The 21,522-nt window shown below is 32.7% G+C and overlaps 1 protein-coding gene across 4 annotated transcripts in view; it reads left to right on the plus strand.

Annotated features, from left to right (window-relative positions):
- Positions 1-5,797: 5,797 nt before the first annotated feature.
- Positions 5,798-21,522, plus strand: part of Shal (Potassium voltage-gated channel protein Shal) — a 304,860-nt gene continuing 289,135 nt past the window's right edge. For all 4 annotated transcript variants that reach the window (XM_090401339.1, XM_090401337.1, XM_090401338.1 and 1 more), the window contains exon 1: positions 5,798-7,512. In XM_090401339.1, the coding sequence (XP_090257465.1) occupies positions 6,398-7,512 (1,115 nt within the window). In that variant the 5' untranslated portion in view covers positions 5,798-6,397. The remainder of the gene's footprint in view (positions 7,513-21,522) is intronic.

A 21,522-nucleotide genomic window follows, 5' to 3' on the forward strand; every position in this document is an offset into this window, starting at 1 on the left:
AAGGTGTTCCACTGTATTAATATTTCATTAATGTACATATTGAAAAGTATTGGAGACAGAGGGCATCCTTGTCTTACTTCTTGGTTTATAGATTATTTTTCAGACAACTTTTCATTTATTTTTATTTCATTATCTTTATATATATATATATATATATTCAATATTGCATGTAGTAAAAATATTAGGTATATTTATTCTTTGTAAAAATATATCAGAAGAATATTAAAGTAATTTAGATAATACCCAACAGACTTCTAGCTCTGATAATATCTTCCCAGTAGCACTCAAAAGGTGTGCTCTGCAGATAATATTTACCCTATTTCTTCTACACTCTTTTATACTCATTTGGTGTCTATCCATGGTATCATTTCCAATCTCCTATCGATACTAATGGAGACTATCATCACCAACGACTTCTCCACCATCTGGAGATTCAATATATATATATATTAAAATGTTGGTAAAGTTCATACCATCCACAGCCAATTTAAGTCCGACTGTACTCGACGACTGGAGGAACGTTTTTAATCCTTTCTTCAAGAGTCCATAGTTAATCGATCTCTGGCAAGAAAGCAGAGTTTCCTCCATAAAACTTGGGTTCTTAATCTCGCATCTCAAGAAAATAGAGTATGGAACTCACACTATTCAGAGAATAATACGAGTATCAAGATTTAGGGGGAAAGTTGTCTGCTATTCTCTCCCCCACACACACACACAAACGCTCGCGCGCGCGCTCTTCCCTGAAAAGTTTTGATTAATTGACAGTTCGGGCTCATTATTCAGTAAAAATGCTTAAAAAATGGCGATTGGTTGCCCACTAGGACTAAAAGAGCTCTGCCCACTCCATTTAGGGAATAAAAGGCGTTAAAGGATTTATTTTTATATCAGAATGTAAATGTTGCCGGCCTAGTTGGCTGAGTGGTAAGTATATCCTTTCTCCATCCAAGATTCGAACCAATCCCGCCAGAGGCATGGATGTTTGCGATTGTCCTTCTAACCCCTTGTGGAAAGAGAATATGCGCCCCTACCACTTCTAGCAGAAGGCTTCATTCCCCAAACCCAATAAAGTACGGGAATGAGCATACGGCGTCAAAATGACGTCATGTGAATAACTAACTAACATAAACGCTAAATGAATATACAGAAACTTTCATATGACTATGACAGAAATAATGTGTACACAAAATAATAGCTTCTAGTTATTTATTAAATGTAGTTATTTTTTCTACACATAATTCAGCTCATAATCATACGAATGTTTTTTTTTTCTCTCTCTCGTTATATATATATATATATATATATATATATATATATATATATATATATATATATATATATATATATATATATATATATATTAAAAGCTTTAATGATAAAAAACACAACTAGTTTCGGCGTTTTACAGCCTTTATCAGGTATCTTTTTAGGAAGAGGAAACAATAATAAAAACTGGAGATTCTAAAAAACTGAGAAGCACAGATAAATCAGTACATAATTGAAATAAAAAACGTTGTATTAACATTCAATTTGTTCTATTTTACGTGCCATTGTTTGTTGTATGCGTGGTAGCAGACTCTCGAGAACGTCAGTACTGAATAACAGCAGTATAGCCATAGCATAACATCCCTGATAGTATGGCTATCAGGGATGTTATAGATTAAATTGTTGTTTAAATGTTCAGGATTAAGGACGATCTCCCTGGATTCCACTATCTTTCTTTCAAATTCATCATGGCAACGGAAAATGTTTTCAGATCTATCCCAGGAAATTGAGTGACCTTGAAAATCATCACGAGGATTGTTAGAGAAGAGAATATGGCTGGATAAGGCACTGGCATGTGATCTTTTATAGGAGATGTCTCTTTTATGTTTCTCCATACGAAGTTCAATAGACTTATTAGTCTGACCATAATAAGGAACATTACAGTCACACCATAGTTTATATACGGCAGGGTATTTATTGTGATGCTTAGGATGGCTTATAAGAGATCTGCTTTTTTGGAAGTGTAGTGAATAACGTCCTGATGTTATACTTCTTAAGGACTTTAGCCAATTTTTGGGAGACCGAACTGATGTATGGGATTGAGATGCTACCTTTAAAATTGGTAGTTTCTGTATTGCGGTGCCTAGGAGGATCTATAAGAAATTTCTTAATGTTTTTTTTTATAATATCCATTTTGTTCAAAGGCATGTGAGAGGTGATTAATTTCTTTTTGAAGTTCATCTGGATCGTTTAAAAGAGAGCGTGCTCTGTGTCCCAAGGTGGAAATAGTTTCGAGTTTTTGTGGTGGAAAATGATGGGAAAGATTGTGAAGATATCTATTAGTATGCGTTGGTTTTCTGTACAAAGAGATTCTAAATTTTCCAGAGCAGCGAGGGAGTTTTATATCCAGGAATAGTAGGGAGTTTTCATGTTCTATTTCGGCTGTGAATTTTATATTTGGATGTTGGTAATTGAGATGATGAAGAAAATCCATGAGAGAGTTTTTGCCATGGCTCCATATAATAAAAATATCATCTACATAACGCTTCCAAACTTTTGGTTTAAACGAAAAGGACGATATAGCTCTTGTTTCGAAGTCCTCAAGGTAAATATTCGCCAGAATAGGGGATAAAGGGTTCCCCATCGCCAAGCCCTGGTTCTCTTTATAGATAGTGTCTTGATATCGGAAGTAGCCAGATTGAACGCAATGCTTTAATAAAGCAAACATTATTTTGGATAATTTATCCTTTAGTAAAATTAATACTTCTTCAGTTGGTACATTTGTAAATAATGAAATAATATCTAAACTGGCTGTAATATCATTCTCGTTGATGGATTTATCTTTTATATGTGATACAAAGTCTGTGGTGTTGTTGATGAACGATGAAGACTTATTAGTAAAGAAGACTTATTAGCAGTTGTAGTTGTATAGGTAAGAAGCAATGTCTTCAACAGGACACGAAGATTCGAGGAGGTGATGTATGAAATGTTTTAAGGTAAGAGAAACTACAACTCTAAGCCAGAACAGAAGAAAAAAATATCGTATTTGGAGATCTGATAGGAATTTTATCAAAGATAAGGGTAAGTGAAGTGAAATATTTTTTACAAGAAAAAAAAAAACAAGAAAGATATGTGTGTTTTGGTAGCATTACAGTTAACTAGGGCGTCCTCATTGGTGTGTATCACGAAAAGTATGGGTAATAGTACAGAATAAGTACAGAAAAAGTATAAGTAATAGTACAGAACCCAAAGGTTCTGTACTATTACCTATACTTTTAAGCCCTGAGATTCATACCATTAACCTTTGAGATTCATGGGAAAATCTGAAGAGAGGAAGCCATTGATGTGATAAGCAGAGAAATCAGAAGGGAAAGCAGCGCATTTATGTCCAAAGGCTGAAGCCATACCAGCTTATGGTCTGCATGATCCGATCAAATGCCCTGAAAATATTAAGAACGACCACATCAGTTTTTCAAACCTTTCAATAGGTCTTTGTGCACAAGCATTTATGGCTTGGTGATTTGCTGTGGAGCGAGAGAAATCCTTATGCGTTCTTGGTATAATTCTAGGTTACATTTGAGAATTCGAGAAATATTCAGAATAAATTGCGACTAATAACGATTAGAATAAATACAGATTTTTAAAAAAAGTTAACTTTTAACTCCCATAAAAGTTCGCTTGGAAACAATAATTTCTTGATAAAATTCGTTGGGCTTAAAAAGTGTGGGGGAAGGCATTATTTTCTGAAAGTTAAATTACCTTTACGTATTAGAAAATATAGAAGGAAACGAATCCGAATTACCCTCGTTGCCAGCGTTTTATGTAACAAGCCGAATGATTATTGTGTGCTTGCTACTAACAAGCGAGCTTTTTTTTGTACATTATCTGTACAAATACAGGTAGCACGAGATATCTTTATACAGAATTATCCAATTAAAGTGCGACGAATTTTCGAAAATTCTACAAATATAAACCATGAAATAAATACATGGAATATATTGCTATAAAAATATGCTTAAAATTGTAATGGAAATGCTCTCTTGTTCTTGCAAACACACGTCAATATGTTTATATTACTTGAAAATTTGTGAAGGAATACGTATTTATTGTATAAATACAGTCCTGAAGGTTGTGCTTCTGTTCACTGAGAGTATTTGTGTTGTTTCTGTATGTGATTTGTTTCAAATTTGGTTTAAAATTCTGCATAGCGATCTTAGGAGCCCTTCTTGAGCTTCATCCGTAAGCCACTATGCCACAGATAGCTGCACTCTCCAGATTATTGAAAAACGCTGCATGGTCAGATATATCACCGTCTCATTTAGTACTTTATTAAGAAATTTATTCCCGGGCGTTTCCTGACACTATGAAAATGATCTCAGCAAAATGTGTCTTGAATAAAGACACATTTTTCACGCACACAACTTTCGTTAGTAACGCGCACAGTAATACTTAAATGGCAATTCATCACGAGTCTCAGGAGAGGTACCGTGTTGCAGTATCCTAAACACATCATTGATCCACAGTTGAGCATATGATAAACGCGTTGTTATCATACTTACCTTAGAAAGCACCGTTGTCCTATGAGTTGTTTGATAAATAGTCCTATACTAATAGTGAATGCGCTGATATTCAAAGTCGGATATATACGGCCTTTATTTATTTTTTATTAATATTTTTGGAATAAACTGTATTTGTTAAATAATGCGAATAATATAAAGATTTGATCGAACAGCAGCGATAAGCTTCTCATTCATAACAATGCATATTACAGAAGATAGGCTTCAATTAGATTATGTTAAATCAGCGTAAAAAATCTGCAGTTCCAAATATTACAATAATAATAATCAAACACTACAATTAGAAATATAACAGAAGTAAATAGGTAGGTAACAGAGGTGTGCTAACATTTTAGTTGAATTATGATTATCATTATTTTATAATTACATATATAATATATTACAACCAATAATATATATTTTGTTACGTTATTTTTAATATTATTAACATTAATAGTATTACAATATTTGACTGAGAAGGCGTCCTGTAAAATTTTAGTACTCTTTTGTAAGCTAATCTGCCTTGAAATGGAGGAAGATTTCGATCAAGTAATTTTTTTCCGAAATATAGTAAAATACGAAATTTAGAATGAATTATATACTGCTCTTTTATTCTGTAATATTCACAGAAATACGATCAAAAGTACTAACAATTCAAAACCGATAAATTATTCAAAAATTAAGTGTTCGATTAGTCAATATTTATAAGATCACTTAATCAGTATTTGCATCATACAATATTCAGAGAATCTTCCAAGTACTCGAAACATTTCTTTCAAGTATCATCCAATCCTTTCTAAACATAAACGGTATCTTATGCGACTGTTGTTGACACGAGTCAGCGCATTTCATGACCTGAGCTGATCGATATAACAGGTTTAAGATGCTGCATCCCTAAAATGATATAGACGTATAACACGCACACAAAGAATGGAATGGATTTTGAAGATATTTCGAATATCTATTTCTATGATCATGATTTTATTCGGATGAATAAATATTAGCATTATTAATTCAAGTTGTTGTTGGTAATATTTCAACATTCGATTAAATATTGAACTTCAAACGAAATGCCTGAAGTATTTGAAACAGACACATGCGTAGTGTGTGTGGTGTGTGTATGTGTGTGTGTGTGAGAGAGAGAGAGAGAAAGAGAGAGAGAGAGGTGTACTTGCGCGCACGCGCGCGCACGTTTCATGCAGGACAACTCAATATCTTATTACACTACCTGAAGGAGTCTGTGAACAGATCGTGTTATTGCCTTGTGTCACAGTGAAATATTTTCTAAAGAAGAAATTCCAAAGAAATGTTGAAATCCTTTCAGACTTCCGTTAAAGGTAATTCAGAATCGTTTACGGTCGAGAATTTTTGCTCCCCATACAATTAAGTAAGAGAAGCTGTGGCGAAGTTAGCGCCATGCAGATACTAGACAACGTATCCCAGACGTGAGAGCTACAATAGATCAACTCTGTACGCGAGCTTGCGCAAATTCACATGCGTTTGTCGTCCTTCGCGCAGAGTAGCTTCAGAAAATGGCGTTGGCATGGTTTGTTGTTGTCGTGTATTGTGTAGCGAAATTTCTCATCATAGCGAGGATTACACACGTTTTGGCTTCCTTTGTTCACGACACACACCCTCCGCTCTTAACACGGCTTATATCGTGATTCGTTTGTGACTACTTGGGAGTCGCTTGATATCTGCGGTGAGAGTGACCTGAGTGTTAGGGCTTCGCCGTATAGCATATCTAAAGTTAGGAAGCATCAACCGACCAGAACACTTTCGCGCGAGTTGTTGCAGTGAGACGGCAGCTAGTTGAATTGAAAAACGTTACAGGTGCTATCCCGTGTAATTAACTAGCAATGGCATCTGTGGCGGCCTGGCTTCCTTTTGCCAGGGCCGCCGCAATCGGCTGGGTGCCGATTGCCAGCAAACCTCTGCCTGCTCCTCCGGTGACTAAAGAGCAGAGGAAGAGAGAAGACGAAAAGTTCGTTATTAATGTCAGCGGTAGGAAGTTCGAGACGTGGCGCAATACTGTCGAAAAGTATCCCGACACCTTATTAGGATCGAACGAAAGGGAATTTTTCTTTGACGAAGATCATCAGGAATACTTTTTTGACCGAGATCCAGACATCTTTAGGCATATTTTGAACTATTACCGAACAGGAAAACTCCATTACCCTAAGCACGAATGCCTTATGTCCTACGACGAGGAGTTAGCATTCTTTGGGATTATTCCAGACGTCATTGGGGACTGCTGCTACGAAGATTATAGGGATAGGAAGAGGGAAAATGCCGAAAGGCTTATGGACGATCGTTTGTCGGAAGGCAATGAGCATGTAGATATGACAAATAGCACAATCCGAGAGAGAATGTGGCGCGCATTCGAGAATCCACACACGGGCACCGCAGCTCTTGTGTTCTACTATGTCACTGGGTTCTTTATTGCCGTATCGGTGGTTGCCAATGTGGTGGAGACCATACCGTGTACTGTGGATATTGCCACTGGGCTGACCTTATCCTTTGGTTCTAATTACAAAGCTGCTTTCTTCTGTCTTGACACCGCCTGTGTCATGATCTTCACAGCGGAATACTTGCTACGGCTGTATGCTGCACCCAACCGATGTAAATTCATGCGTAGTGTAATGTGTATAATAGATGTTGTGGCAATTCTTCCATACTATATAGGGCTCGGAATTAAGGACAACGATGATGTCTCTGGAGCGTTTGTAACCCTTAGAGTTTTCCGAGTGTTTCGAATCTTCAAATTTTCTCGACATTCTCAAGGTCTTCGAATTTTAGGTTACACTTTGAAGAGTTGCGCATCTGAGTTAGGATTCTTAGTGTTTTCTTTGGCTATGGCTATCATAATCTTTGCAACCGTCATGTTTTATGCAGAGAAGAATGTAGATGACACGAACTTTACTAGTATACCGTCTGCCTTTTGGTATACCATTGTTACGATGACTACACTAGGGTAAGTATACTGATTTTTAATGATCTTTTGTTAAGCATGCATAAAATATATACTTTGTGACAGTATTATTATTGTCACGAACTATAGATAACTGTAGATACGATATCAACTTTCCTTTACCTGATTAGACTAGTACAACTCGAGCATATCGCCCAAATTGTTCAAAATCAGAAAGATTTAAAAGAAGCAGTTATTTATTCATTACGGTAGATATGATAAAGTCTATATTAATTTTCTGTCTCCTTTCTTTTTTTCCTTTATTTCTTTCTTTTTCCCTTTTCAGTACCACACACACACACACACTCTGACACCAAATTTTCTTATATATAAAGTAACGTTGATTCACTGAAAATTTCTTTATTTTCTTCTTTCTTTCTTTCTCTTATTTTTCTGTAATAAAGAAAGAAGAAGGAAAACCAAGAACAATTTGTCTTCTATATATGTATTATGTAGGTAAATCTTTAATAGAGTAAAGGCCGTGCAAACCACCGGCAACAGAAAGCTTCGTGTCTACTATCTGCGGTTGCTAGAAAAGCGATTTTATGACGATGTAGGTTTAACGTGAACTATTTTGTTTTCCTTTGCATGCTCAGTTTTCTAGCACGTAAGTGTTTTTGGAAAGGTGAAGGAGACCAATAAAAAAAAAGCGTAATATCTAGAAAATAGCCAGCTTTGATGTCATGAAATATAGATGATATTAGTGTTTGATAATACTTGTCTATGTATGAACCGTAATTCTCAAAAATGCACGACACACACACACACACACACACACACACACACACACACACACACACACACACACACACACACACACACACACTTTTATCACTTCCTATGTCAAATCTCTTATACACTCTTGTATCCTGAACCAAATTGTGTTAGTGACAATAATTTTCAGCTTCTTGCTTGCATAGTAATATCCTCCAATAGGCAATAACGAATTATTACAAGTGAAACAAAATCACCAAATAAGTGAGATTATTTAGTATGTTTTATAGTAAGCCTAACGCTGTGGAAGTTTATAGAATCTATAATATAGTGGTAGGATTAAAGTCTCCAACAGAAAGAACATTTATTAATTGTTAATTGATTTTTGGGGAAGAAATAATATGAAAAATGAAAGTTAATAATCAAAAATTGCACTTTTCCATGATCAAATATTCCAATGAAAAAATATTCTCAATTACTTTAGCCGGATCATGGCCATTTCTACTTGTAGCAACTGCACCACCAATCTTATTACGGCTGCAGCGGCTCCTACATGTCTGACTTTGATCTTCTGCAGCTCTGCTATACAGAATAACTAGAGATGGCAACAACAGAAGTAATTAATAGTTGAAGAAGGATAGAGATGTTCTATTAAGATGTATGTTTTAGGTTAATGTATTGTATTATTGTTATTGCAAAAGCATTAACAGGAATTCGGTATTTTCATACAAAATCCGATACGATCTCACATGGAATATTTTAGATGCAATGTATTGATTGAAAGAGTAATTAAAATATATCATTAACTGAATCACATTAACTTTCTTTTTAACTTTAAAAAAACCTTTAAAGTTAAAACCTTTAAAGTTAATCTTCTTGTAGGAATCGAAGCTAAGTGACTGACTGCTGAAAAAGGGTCATGTCCATTTTTTTGCTAACTTTACAGGAACAACCATAAACTATATAGTTCATTTGTTGCGTTTTTCATTTTGGAACTACTTCAGTAATTTTGCTTTCGAAATGTGTGGTATTATTGAAATTTAATTAGCAATGACATATCTCAATATAATCATTTTCGTAAAAAATGAACATCTTCCCTTTCTGGCAGTTAGCGATTCATTTATTGGTGAGACGACCACGATAATTTGTTTATCAATATTAAGTATTAATATTATTTTGGTAGGAGCAGACGAGATTAAAATACTTAATGTTTCATATCTTTGATTCTTAAGAGGGGGGTGGGGAGGTTCATGTTTTGTATTGTTTTTTGATAAAGCAAGTTCCTAGGAAGTAGTGAAAACAAACTGAAGAATAGCTCTTGATTTATGTAAATATTCTATTTGGTTGTTTATGATTTTTTACTACTAGTATGCTGAATATTAAAATCAAATCTCTGAATTTCCTTTTACTATACGATTAGCATATTTTAAGATTATTTAATATCAGAGCCAGCCTGGTTGATCGAGTAGTTAGCGTATCCGCATTTCAGTCCAATAGAACTTGCGGATTCGAATGTCACCATGGACATGGATATTTGTGATTGTCTCATTCATTCACAAATTCATACATACAAATAAATACACTCTCCCAAGGAGATAGACTGGGTCGCCATGGGAGAAATCCCCGCCCCCCACGCATCTGGAAGAGGCTTTTACCCAGCAGTAGGGATTCTACAGGCTGAATATCGTCAATATCAGAGACTAAATGAAGCCAACAACAGTCATTGATAATAGAGGCTGAGATACAGCAAGAATTTGGCATGAAAAATAAACTCCCCTCCCTTTTTTTCTAATTGAAATATTAAAACAAAGCATTGTACATGGAGATCATAATGATCCCTGTATCCGGATGTTTTGTTGGGGTGTGGAATCCACAGGGTAAGCTTATAAAAGATATATATTTATAAATTTATATTTATATATTTATAAATAAAAGATATATATTTGGTATTAAGAGCCGAACTAGTTAAAAATGAATAAAAAATATAAAAATTATAAAAATTAATCCAAATAGGGAAGAAATCCTTAGTCAACACACGATACTAAGATAATCTAGTGGGGTTCGGAGATACAGCAAGAATCATTCAGGTCAGAGACAGAGCGCCTTTCTCTCCAAAATGCTGCTGGAGAAATGATCCACCTTTCAGGAGCTACACAACCTTTATTCTAAAGGACAGTTGGACACAAAAAGTACAGTGGAAAAAAGAAATATACAGCGGAATTTAAAACCTGTGCAATTAAAAGGAGTATACAGGATACAAAAATATTTAATTTAAATTAAATGTATTTAATTAAATTTAAATGAATATAATTTAATTTAAATTTGCATATTTGAAATATACAAATAAATTAGAATATATAATTAAATTAAAATTAAATTAATTAAATGAAATTTAAGTTACTTATTTCGCACTTTCTTGTTATTTGAAAATTCTTCTGTTGCATTCTTGCTCTTTAGTTTTGATGGCTTCTTTAATTCGATGATCCCATTTATCAGACTTGCTCATCCCATTTATCCCACGATTCCATTTGTTAGAGAGGAATTAGACTTAATAAAAGGAGTTTGATCCCTGTCAAAACTTGTATTCATTTTGTGCAAGCCTGAAAAGAGAACTTCAAGTTACAATGTACTTCGCAGTCTGACTTGAAACTTGTGCAGTTGAAAAGAAGCTTACAAAAAAGAAGTTGCAACTATATGTAAAAGATCATTATTCTGCAATGCGATCTTTAAGAAAGTTATTAAAAAATACGATAGAGCCAGCCTTATACCAAAGTTTGATTAGCGTTCCAAAAACACCGAATTGTCTCTTATAAATGTAGATTTGAGGGGATAAAGCTTTAACCATTGTATAATTTTCACCTGACTTCGTGTTATTTCATCTTTTTTTGTGGACATTTAAAGAAATACTTTGCAAGTTGAGTGATATTGAGGAAGTAGGGTTATGCTCCATAAATATAAAAGTATATAATTTTATAGAATGATTCGATCACTATATTTGTATCTCAGTGGGTGGCTCTATCAAACGCTTAGATAAGTGTACTGAAACTACAACTAGGCATAGAAGTTTCTACTTCCATTATCGATTATCGAAAACTATTATTTCCATCTAACTAAACTGTTTTGTTTGAATGTTTATTCTTAATGTCTATTTAAAGGCCAAGCAAGTTATGTTCTTCTGGCTCAGTCCATCTTTTCTGTGTCTACCTGTCCACCCTTTCCTGTAAGGATGGTACTGAAAGTTATTTTAGGGAATCGTGTTGTTCATTCTTCTATGGATGAATCATTTATTTCTATATTCATCTGTTTTCATTGTTATTTTTGGATTCCAGTTCTTATTCTCTTTCCTTATCAGGTAGATTATTTCTAATAATTTATAAGTAGTGAATATCCTCTGTACAGCGTCAGTTTTTGCAGATAGGTTGGTCTACTTCTTTCAGTTGTTTTTGAATAAGCCTAATTTCACTGTCCATGGTTTTTCTGTGATATAGATTTTAATAAGTAATCTGCAGGACAATTCTTGGAATCACTTTTATTTGTTTTCGTTATGCCATTCATCCAATTTGTTTGCGTGGCAACTATTCAGTACAATGAATAAATATGTTTTCTATTTTCTTTTAAGTATGAGAAGAGACTAGAAAATAGAAAGAGACTATTCTACATTTCTTTCTTGTCGTGTTCTAATCGGCTGTTATAAACACTACTTTTAATCACAAAACTAATATCAGTATTCTTATTAAGCTTTATTATTCTTTGAAAATTCTAGGCGATGTGACTACGTGACAACAAAAATAACTTGTTCTATATTTGACTTTTATGACCTAAAATGAATTATTTAGTCATAACTGAATCAACAGAAACGCCCAAAAACTATCATATGAACTGAGTACATGCTGAGGTTGTTATGCATACTTTAATCTAAATACACTTTATTACATTAACCTACATACAGTAATTTGAGGCTTTTTTAATACCTTACTGAAATAGAACAGGCAAATGGAGTTCAATCTGACTAATATACAGTACATATACCTAATTAAGTTCTACTGTACACCTACGGTAGGCTTGGTTGTATGACTCACGGAGCGTGTAGACTTATTGAAATATTCTGTGCTAATCATCTAGAAGGCATTATTATCTACTACAGCAGATGATAATGGGTTCGTATTAATGAAAGCATTCTGAGAAAGAAATGGAAGCCATTCATGAATATTAATAATAACTCACTTTGTGAATTAACTATTGATAAACATGTTTTGTTTTATAATAATAGAATGAAGTTGTAATTGTGTGTGTTTGTGTGTGTCGGGTGGATGCCATAATGTGCTCCACAAAGGAATAGTAGTCTCATATGAGATAGCAGGTTTATCATGCTATCATTCTCAAAAAAGGGCAAACTAAACAGAGAACTGCCAGTTAAGAGACGTAATATACTAACGCCTCATAAATTTAGTTTTGTACGCCATAATTCCATCCCCTAACCCAGCTAGCAATAACGAACTGTTTAAAGTTTCTTATTGAACTAAGCATTACATAAACGGTTTCGAAAAAAGGAAGGTGGGTTAAAATTTTCACATATTGAAGGGTTTTCTTCCTGAATTTCTCAGTAAAACACACTGACAATCAAGAAACACAAATTTCTGAAACACAAAAATTTAGTCGGTCATAGTAACTATCATTACAGTGGGATCATATCAAGGACAGTATAAAATTAACGTCAGAAAACTCATTTAAAATTCAAATCAAAACCAACGGGAAAAAATGGTTTCATGAAGAATTCCAACTGACAACAAAGAAAAAGAAAAAAATATATAAGTAATTGGCTGAATAATCATCTGATATTCGCGAGACTCAGAGATAGAGAGCAGCAAAGAAATCAATAAAATAATCAGATACAAAAAAAAATTCTTACGTGAACAGATTGAAGAAATCCAGAAATAATGCACTTTAAATATGAAGAAAAGAAAACTCTTCTATAAAATTACAAATAAGCAAAAAATCCACATATGAAACAACAATAATCGACAATAGAATGGACGGACACTAAGGAAGCAAGTGAGTGGACAGAGAGAGCGAAAAGATACCCTCAGAATGAAATAATCACTAATCATACCAAAATATAAAAATAATAAAAAAAAAGCGAATGTGAAAATTACAGAGCGATGTCGCTACTGTCCGCAAGCTACAAAAATCTTTATTTTACTAAAATGAATCTTATCATATGCTAAAGAAAATATAGGCGAATTACAAGCAAGATTCCGAAGACATAGGTCCACAATTGACTAGCTTTTTATATCTTATAGATACTAGATAAAAAAAACGCGAATATAATCAGCAAGTCCATATTTTATTTATAGATTTTATAAAAGCATATGATAGCCTTCACAGAGAAGGCCTTTGCAGGATATTAAATCAACTTGGAATACGTCATAAGATAATAAATTTAATACAAATGTTCACCACTGAAGCCGAACCATGGTATTGATTAATGGAATTAGATATGAACCTTTTGCTATTAAGATAGGAATGAAGTGAAAAGATGCATTTTCACCCATTCTATTTAATTTAGCTTTAGAAAAATGTATTAGAGAAAATGTGAAATATATCACGTTTGATATTAATTTGATATTAATTAGCATATGTTTGATGATATCTGCCTAGTTGGACAGAATGTTGACAACATTATAATAATATTATAATGTTGTCAGCATTTACTGAAAAACTTTTACTGAAAAACTAGGATTAAAAATCAACCAGGATAAAACTGAATGTTTAAAGTATGTAGAAAACCTCGACTCCTTCAAATGTCTTGGAACATTGATTACTCTAGATAATATAATTAGTACTGAAATACAAGTTAAATTATATGCCTCCAATAGATCGTGTCATTCAATAAATCATTTATTATCTTCCAAATTCTCTCAACCAGAGTTACAATAGAAAGATACAAGGCAGTCATTAGATCTATTGTTTTATATGGAACATAACAGACCAAGATGCAAAACAAAAAATACTTGGAAAAATCTTTGGACCTGTAAAAGATAACATAACAGGTGAATGAAGAAATATCTGGCCATAATCAGGAGCTGTACGAACCCTATAGATACCTATTGCTAATTGATGAAATTAGAGCCTGCAAGTTGAGATGGCTTGGGCACGCATGCGGAAAGAATGGGTGAAGAGAGAATAGCTAAACAAGCGGGTTAAAGATAGGATTTGATGGAAAGCGACCTAAAGGAAGACCACAGCAACGTTTGGGAGACTAACATAAAGAAAAAAACAATATGGGAATGATGGACTGGAATGGAAGAGCTCAAGACAGAAAAGAGTGGATGAAGTTGCTTCTCTCTCTCTCTCTCTCTCTCTCTCTCTCTCTCTCACACACACACACACACACACACACACACACACACACACACACACACACACACACACACACACACACACACACACACACACACACACACACACACACACACACACACACACACACACACACACACACACACACACACACACACACACACACACACACACACACACACAACACACTACAAAATTTCATTTCAAATTGCATGGCCCTTTCGAAGGTTTTTGCTGAGTGTGTTATATTGTCATGTGATTCATCTGCAGTACGTACGTTTTGCTGAATCAGTCTTAGATTCTAGATTCATGAGATAGTATTTTTATCCCCACTATAATTCTGATGTTATTTAGCAAAATCATTTCAGCTGATAATAATATATTCTTCTATTTTTTTCAATAATGGAACCTTGTTTTTATTGTCAAAACAATTCAAAAGATTTTCCTTAATTTTTCATTATAAAATTTAGCGAAATTAATTACAACCATTATTAAAATTCTGGATGCCTAGTATAACTACTTGGAAAGATTGCGAAATGAAACAAACAATGACAGAATATGACAGAACAGTGGTATAAAATGGTTTTCAGTCAACAGTATATATATCAATATTGGATCAATACAGTAGTTACACCGTATAAATCAGAAAGCACGGGTCAGAAGGTTGAGCACAACAGGACTAGAGCTCTCATAGCATCCATCTGTAAAGAGAGAGAAATAAAAAAAAAAGTAGTGAGAATTACAGAGGGATTTCCTAGTTGAGTGTTTCAGGAAAGATTTGCGCAAGCACACTTCAGAAGAATTTAAGGAAAATTGCGGAAGATAAACTTGGAGATGAGCAAACGGGGTTCATATCAAATAAGGGTTGGTAAGATCAAATTTTAATTTTAAGACAAATTGTTAAGAAATCGTGGAAATAGAAAAAAAGACCTATATTTAAGTTTTATAGATATGTGAAAGGCATATAACAAGGTGTCATGAGAAAAGCTTTCTTCTTTTTTTTTATTTTAATGTTGTAGTTTTGTAGTTTAAATGGTACATTATACAAATCAATAGTTTATATTTAAGTTATTAGTCAGCAATTAAAAATGAAGGAGGTACAGGTGGTTTGATGTAAACTCAGGTGTGAGAAAAGGGTGTATACCCGAGTATCCACTGGTATTCATTATCTATATGGATCATATTTTGAAGGAAAACGGCAAATATTAATTTTATCTTATCAAATAACTTATCTATTGTAACAAATGTGGAATGAAAATCAAATCAGCAGTAAAAAGACAACGATCATGAAAATAGGCAGAACGTTGAAAACCTTAACAGTATCCTGATTGGTGAACCTATAGAACAAGTAAACCATTTCAACAATTCAGGCGCAACTTTTAATGAAGTTGGCATTTTAAATATGGAATTGAATGACAGAATTAGTAAAGTATGGTAGGAAGTCAGCTGAATAAATTTGTACTGAATAAGAGAGAAATTAATCAAAACAATAAACTAGTTGTATTCAAGTACTATCACGTAGACAATGATCAAACTAGTTTTGACTTATGGTTCTCGGAAACATATGCCAAAACTTCAGCTAATACAAAGTGGCATCACTTGGAGAATAATTTTCCTCCAAGTCTATTTTTCCCCTAGGAAAGACTTGGAAAAAAATTATCGATGGAAATTAGTATTTATATTAGCATCGTATACATTACTTGAGGGTGCAGATCAGCAGTTAGCTTTGGATTATGATCGAAAATTGTCGCATTACTTTGCAGGTTTTGCCAGTCAAATGACTATTGAATCACATGACCATATTGTAATATACATTCTAAATCCTAAATTTTATTAAATTCTACTGCAGAATTTTTAAGATATATATATATATATATATATATATATATATATATATATATAATTGCGACTTTGTCCTTTTGTGTCCTTGCAGATGGTTTAAAACGAAAACCAAGACCACTCAACAAGATTTGCAATTTGATTCGAAATAACGAATTTTTATAACATCCCTTCATCTAGAGTACAGAAATTACTTCTGTAAGGGCAAACAAAACAAATAAAACGAAGAATCGAACAGATGATTGGTTTGCGAAATAAATTTAAAAGGATTTATCAGAAAAAAACTTTATTGATAAAACTGCATTTTAACTATTTCGGTAGGATTTTAGCTAATGTACTCGATTCACTGAGGGATTGGTAAGATTTATCACTAAATAGGGAGAAGTTTACTTTTTATAGTAAAAAAAAATAAGAAGATTATTTCCGAAAAAATTATCATAAAACTATTCGAACTCCACTTGAAAAAAAAATGATAACTGAGAAATTGTAAATTCTCTTAATTTTCACTAAAACAGTTTTAAGCTTATCAATAAACATATTGTACAGGATTGGTGGGTAAGCAAATTCAATAGTTTTGTACTGTTTCATCAATAACTAGGATTAATATATGGATAAAAACAATTAAAAACAGAAATTAAAAACTTTCAGATTTACTTCAAAAATTATAAGTTGAATTTTAGTTTATTCTTCAAATTTATTTATCCGAGTGTTTCGCGGAAGCGTTATTCATAAAATTCTAAAGCTGCTTATGAAAATTCGAAGCCGAATAAAGACCCATTAAAACCAGAATACGGCAACATCTTTTTTTTTACATATAACCGATATACGATTCTTCAAGTAAAGTTTTAGTTATTTCTCTTTAATGCTTCTAATTTTTCGCCTTTTTAATGTTCATTTTTAGTAGTAATACTACTAGTAATTATTGTAAAAGACTAAAACTAATGAACGAGTTAATAAGAGGAATTCGTTTTAGCATATAAGTTTAGCTATCCATCCTATGGATAACTAAATGAACGACAGCTAATAAAATAAAATAAAACATAACTGATATGCTTCTTTCAATACTGAAACAAGTTCTCTATTTCAAGTCTGGAATGATGTGACAAAAAATTAAAAAAGAAAAAGACTTCGGTAATACAATTATTTATTTAAAGAAAGGACATGTATTGAGAAATATTGGAGAACAGCACGACTCCTGCAGATGTCATGGAGAAATTCTTTCATTGTAAACAGTTCTGAGTTCTCCATTTTCTGATTTTTCCCGTTTGAGTTAGTTTTGTAACACCGGACCGAGCGCAATGATTCGACTCTTATAAAAGATACAGAATTACGATCGAAAACTATGATGATAGTTATTTTTATGGCGCACTTAAAGCTGTCACAGTAGTTGGTCATTATTCAATGACCAATTATCAAGAACCCTTTTTTTTTTCTGTTAAAATATCTAAAATCAATTTTTAAACAAAAAAATTAAAAGGCACTTACAAATGAGGAGCTTTCAGAAGCTTTGAAAGTAATTTCAAGAGCTTATTTTCTATTTTATGTCGGTCCAAATAGTTTCTTCCTTGGGAATAGCGATGAATAATGTATGATGCTTCGGTTCATGAAGTTCTAGCTAAGTTAAAAGACGATATTGTTGCTTGTATTAGCAATTACTTGAATAAACCGATAAAAAGAACTGAAATCCACCTTAAAAAAACAACAACAACAACTATGTACCATTTTTTCTCCCAATTCCTCTCATAATCACGATTTTACAGCATTGTGCATTAGAAATGCTGCACTACGTCTGTTATCTATTATTATGTTTCTTCATTGTCTTGCAATTTTTTTTCAGTCATCGTGCTATTTTTTACTGTGAAAAGTTTAGAAACCATTGAGTCGTTTTATTCATTGAGTATTTTTAACCAAATATCAAAGATGAATTTTTGAAACAGAAGATATCACCAAACTTTGAATCCTTAGTTGAGTTTACGTTACTACCTACTGTATTAAATTATTAATGAAAGCCATAGTCTACTTTCATGTCATTTCACTTTGTTCACATTGTCAATTAGATAACAGATGCATGCCATCTATTATCTAAATAAAGAAGCTATTTGACGAAGGTGTTTATTAGACTTTGTTTTATCGGAGCTACATTCAACAAGAAAAGCCATAAAATGTTGCACTTTATTCGATTTTCACTAACTAGTGGATTACAGAATAAACAGTCGTCAACTTTGCCTTCTTTTCTTCGTACTCAGAACAATTTCGTTTTACTGCCAGAGTTGACTCCAACTCAAACGAAAACGGCCATCTCATCGAAGTTTAAGTTCTTTTCTTGTTTGTATTCTCTTAGACTCTTTTTTTCACGTAATTTCTTATCTCCAGAGAACCATTTTATACGACCTTTTTTTTTTCACTCCTCCAACGAATGTTAATTCTAGCCAACAAAATAATATCGAATTCTCTCTCTGTCTCTTATTTTTTGTCGAAATGAATATCTTTTTCTTACTACTTTCCATTTGTTCAATATTCAGCTTTGTCTTGCTAATCTTTCATTTATAAAATTAAATCAAGCAGCAATTAAAAAACGCAGTTCCAGCTACTTGTCTAGCTGTAGATGCGATACATATTTTTTTCTGTTTTTCTTAAGTTTTATTTATTATTATTACCTATAATGTCTTCTACGGTGTATTTATGCCAGAGGGCGTTAGATAAGAAAGCAGACGATTTAAGCGACTTCTAAGAGTTATGCACAGCATTTTTTCCTTCTAGTAAATATATTGTATCCTATCTTTTATTTATTTAGTGATCAAATTTTCAATTATCATAGTGTATTTTTATGACTTGTGTTCCATTGGTGCTTTTTGCGATATTCGTGCTTTATCATTTTATTTCGAAGCCTGCCATTTTATGATTGTAAGTACGAAAACTAACGATTTATACATACACACGTAAGTAATTATAGTTCTATACTTATAAACAAAATCCATTTAATGTAATTATTGTTATGATATATATATTGTATATATTTTCCTGAATAAGTTTTGTTTCCTAGATAATTCAAATACATCATTTCGATATAATAACGAAACAAAGTTGATCATTGCCTACTGTTATTTATTTTTAGAAAAATAATAAACTAAATAAAGAAATAAATAATAAATTAAATACTGCATATTCGGCAGTGGTATAACTAAAAATCGAGGTCTCCATGAGTTACTCAGGACCCTCCATATAGACACATCGTTCAGAAAGGTAAATAATTTTATATAAGGCAGTATTTCATCTAGACTTAAAAGTTAAGAATACTAGTAATCGAATCCATTTTGAAATACGATTGGAAAAATACCAAGTCCCTACACCGCACCAAAACCTGGTTTGAGAGAAAATTTAAAGAGTCTTGTGAAATGCTCAAACACAACCCAAATCTCAACAAAAATGATGGCCTCACCATTTCAAGAATGTGGAGGACCCATCTACAACCTGTATAACATCCTAAACTAGCATTAGAAAAATTCCTACTACAAGAAGACAACCTGGTGAAGTGTTTAGAACATTCAATAGCAACTGAAAGAAATCATTTTGTAACTATCCAGAATATTAATACATGAGGACTCTAACAGTTTATTGTAGTTGCATTTATCTATTTATAATATATATATAATTTTTTTTTTTTTAATATATAATTTTATTTCTTTTTTTATTTCTTTTTGTTTTTCCTTTCTATCACTAGAGATCAGGCTAGAAAAAAGATTTATTAACTACGTAGATTTAGTTTACTGATATAGAAAGCATAAGCATGTAGCTTGGTTCTGTATACAGTTGTATTCTTCCGATGATGACCTCGATATAGAGGTCGAAAAGTCAAGTTTTATTTTATTTGTAATTAATAAAATAATCTGTTCAACACGTGTGTTTTTGAGTCCCTAAATCTACAAATATGAGTGCTGATCACCGTGTAACCCTAAAAGAAAGAAAACGATTGGTTTAAGATTTGAATATTTGCTTAGTTAGTCGTTGAAGCCGCACCATTAAATATACTAGATAATTTTTCTTATCTCTAATGAAAAATGTTTATTCCTAAACCAATCTTTATTCAAAACGAATCCCTTGATTAATATTCTTAACTTTCAGCTCAAGAAAAAAATGCTGTGTTAGATTGGATTTTAGAATTTGGAAATTTTAAAATTTCATTAAAAGAAACATAATACAGTACCTCTTTTGGTGTACCAAATACAACGAAGTTAATATATTTCTTGTTTTTTATTTCTTTATATCATCGATGTGAATGCGATAATGCGAACATAGTAATGAAAATAACTTGATTACAATATTTGTGAATTAGTTTTCGTCTCTTCGCCTACTTTAGACCCTCTTTCCGTATTATCATTACAGACTCTTCCAATAATCGAAAACTTGCATATTATATTGTATAGATAAACTTGAAATAAGTGTTATGCATTTATTATTATTATTATTATTATTTGACACCTCCAGGGAGTCCAAAGACTCATCGAGGGAGAGTGTGCCAACAGCATCAAACGATTGGTTCCCTTTCAACTACTAACCGCGCTCAAACTTACTTAACTGAGCCATTAGTAGCAGAGGCTCTACCAATCGACCAACTTATGTTCATAATTGATTAATTGTTTCGCATATTTTGTAAGAAACGTTTCTGTCTGATTTAGTGGTAGAGAAGATAATCTTATTCCTGATGTAGTTAGGAAATCAGCTATCTTTTTAAAAGAATATAATTATGCAATCGTGCATAATTAGATAATTATATAATTAGATAAACATAATTAGTTAAAGGACTCATAGTTCATTATTATTTTTTTATTAATGAACTTAACTAACGTGGTTTATTTTACTGATTTTATAATACAATACTATTTCTGTATGTTATTGTCATCAAACTCTTAGGGTACAATTGTACTAATTTTTCCCCTTCCTCACACATATAGGTGATAAGTATTTTCATTCATTTCGTTCTTGAGATGACCAGAAGCTTTCGACGACAATTTACATTTGATTTAGAATTTTCATTATATTTTAAACATCTAAAATTTCTGTTCTTTCAATAGGTTTCGTTTCATGTCGACCAGTAAATTA

The sequence above is a fragment of the Typopeltis vanoorti genome, chromosome 12 (assembly GCF_054136105.1).
Source record: "Typopeltis vanoorti isolate ZY-2024b chromosome 12, IOZ_Tvanoo_1.0, whole genome shotgun sequence".
NCBI classification, from domain to species: domain Eukaryota; kingdom Metazoa; phylum Arthropoda; class Arachnida; order Uropygi; family Thelyphonidae; genus Typopeltis; species Typopeltis vanoorti.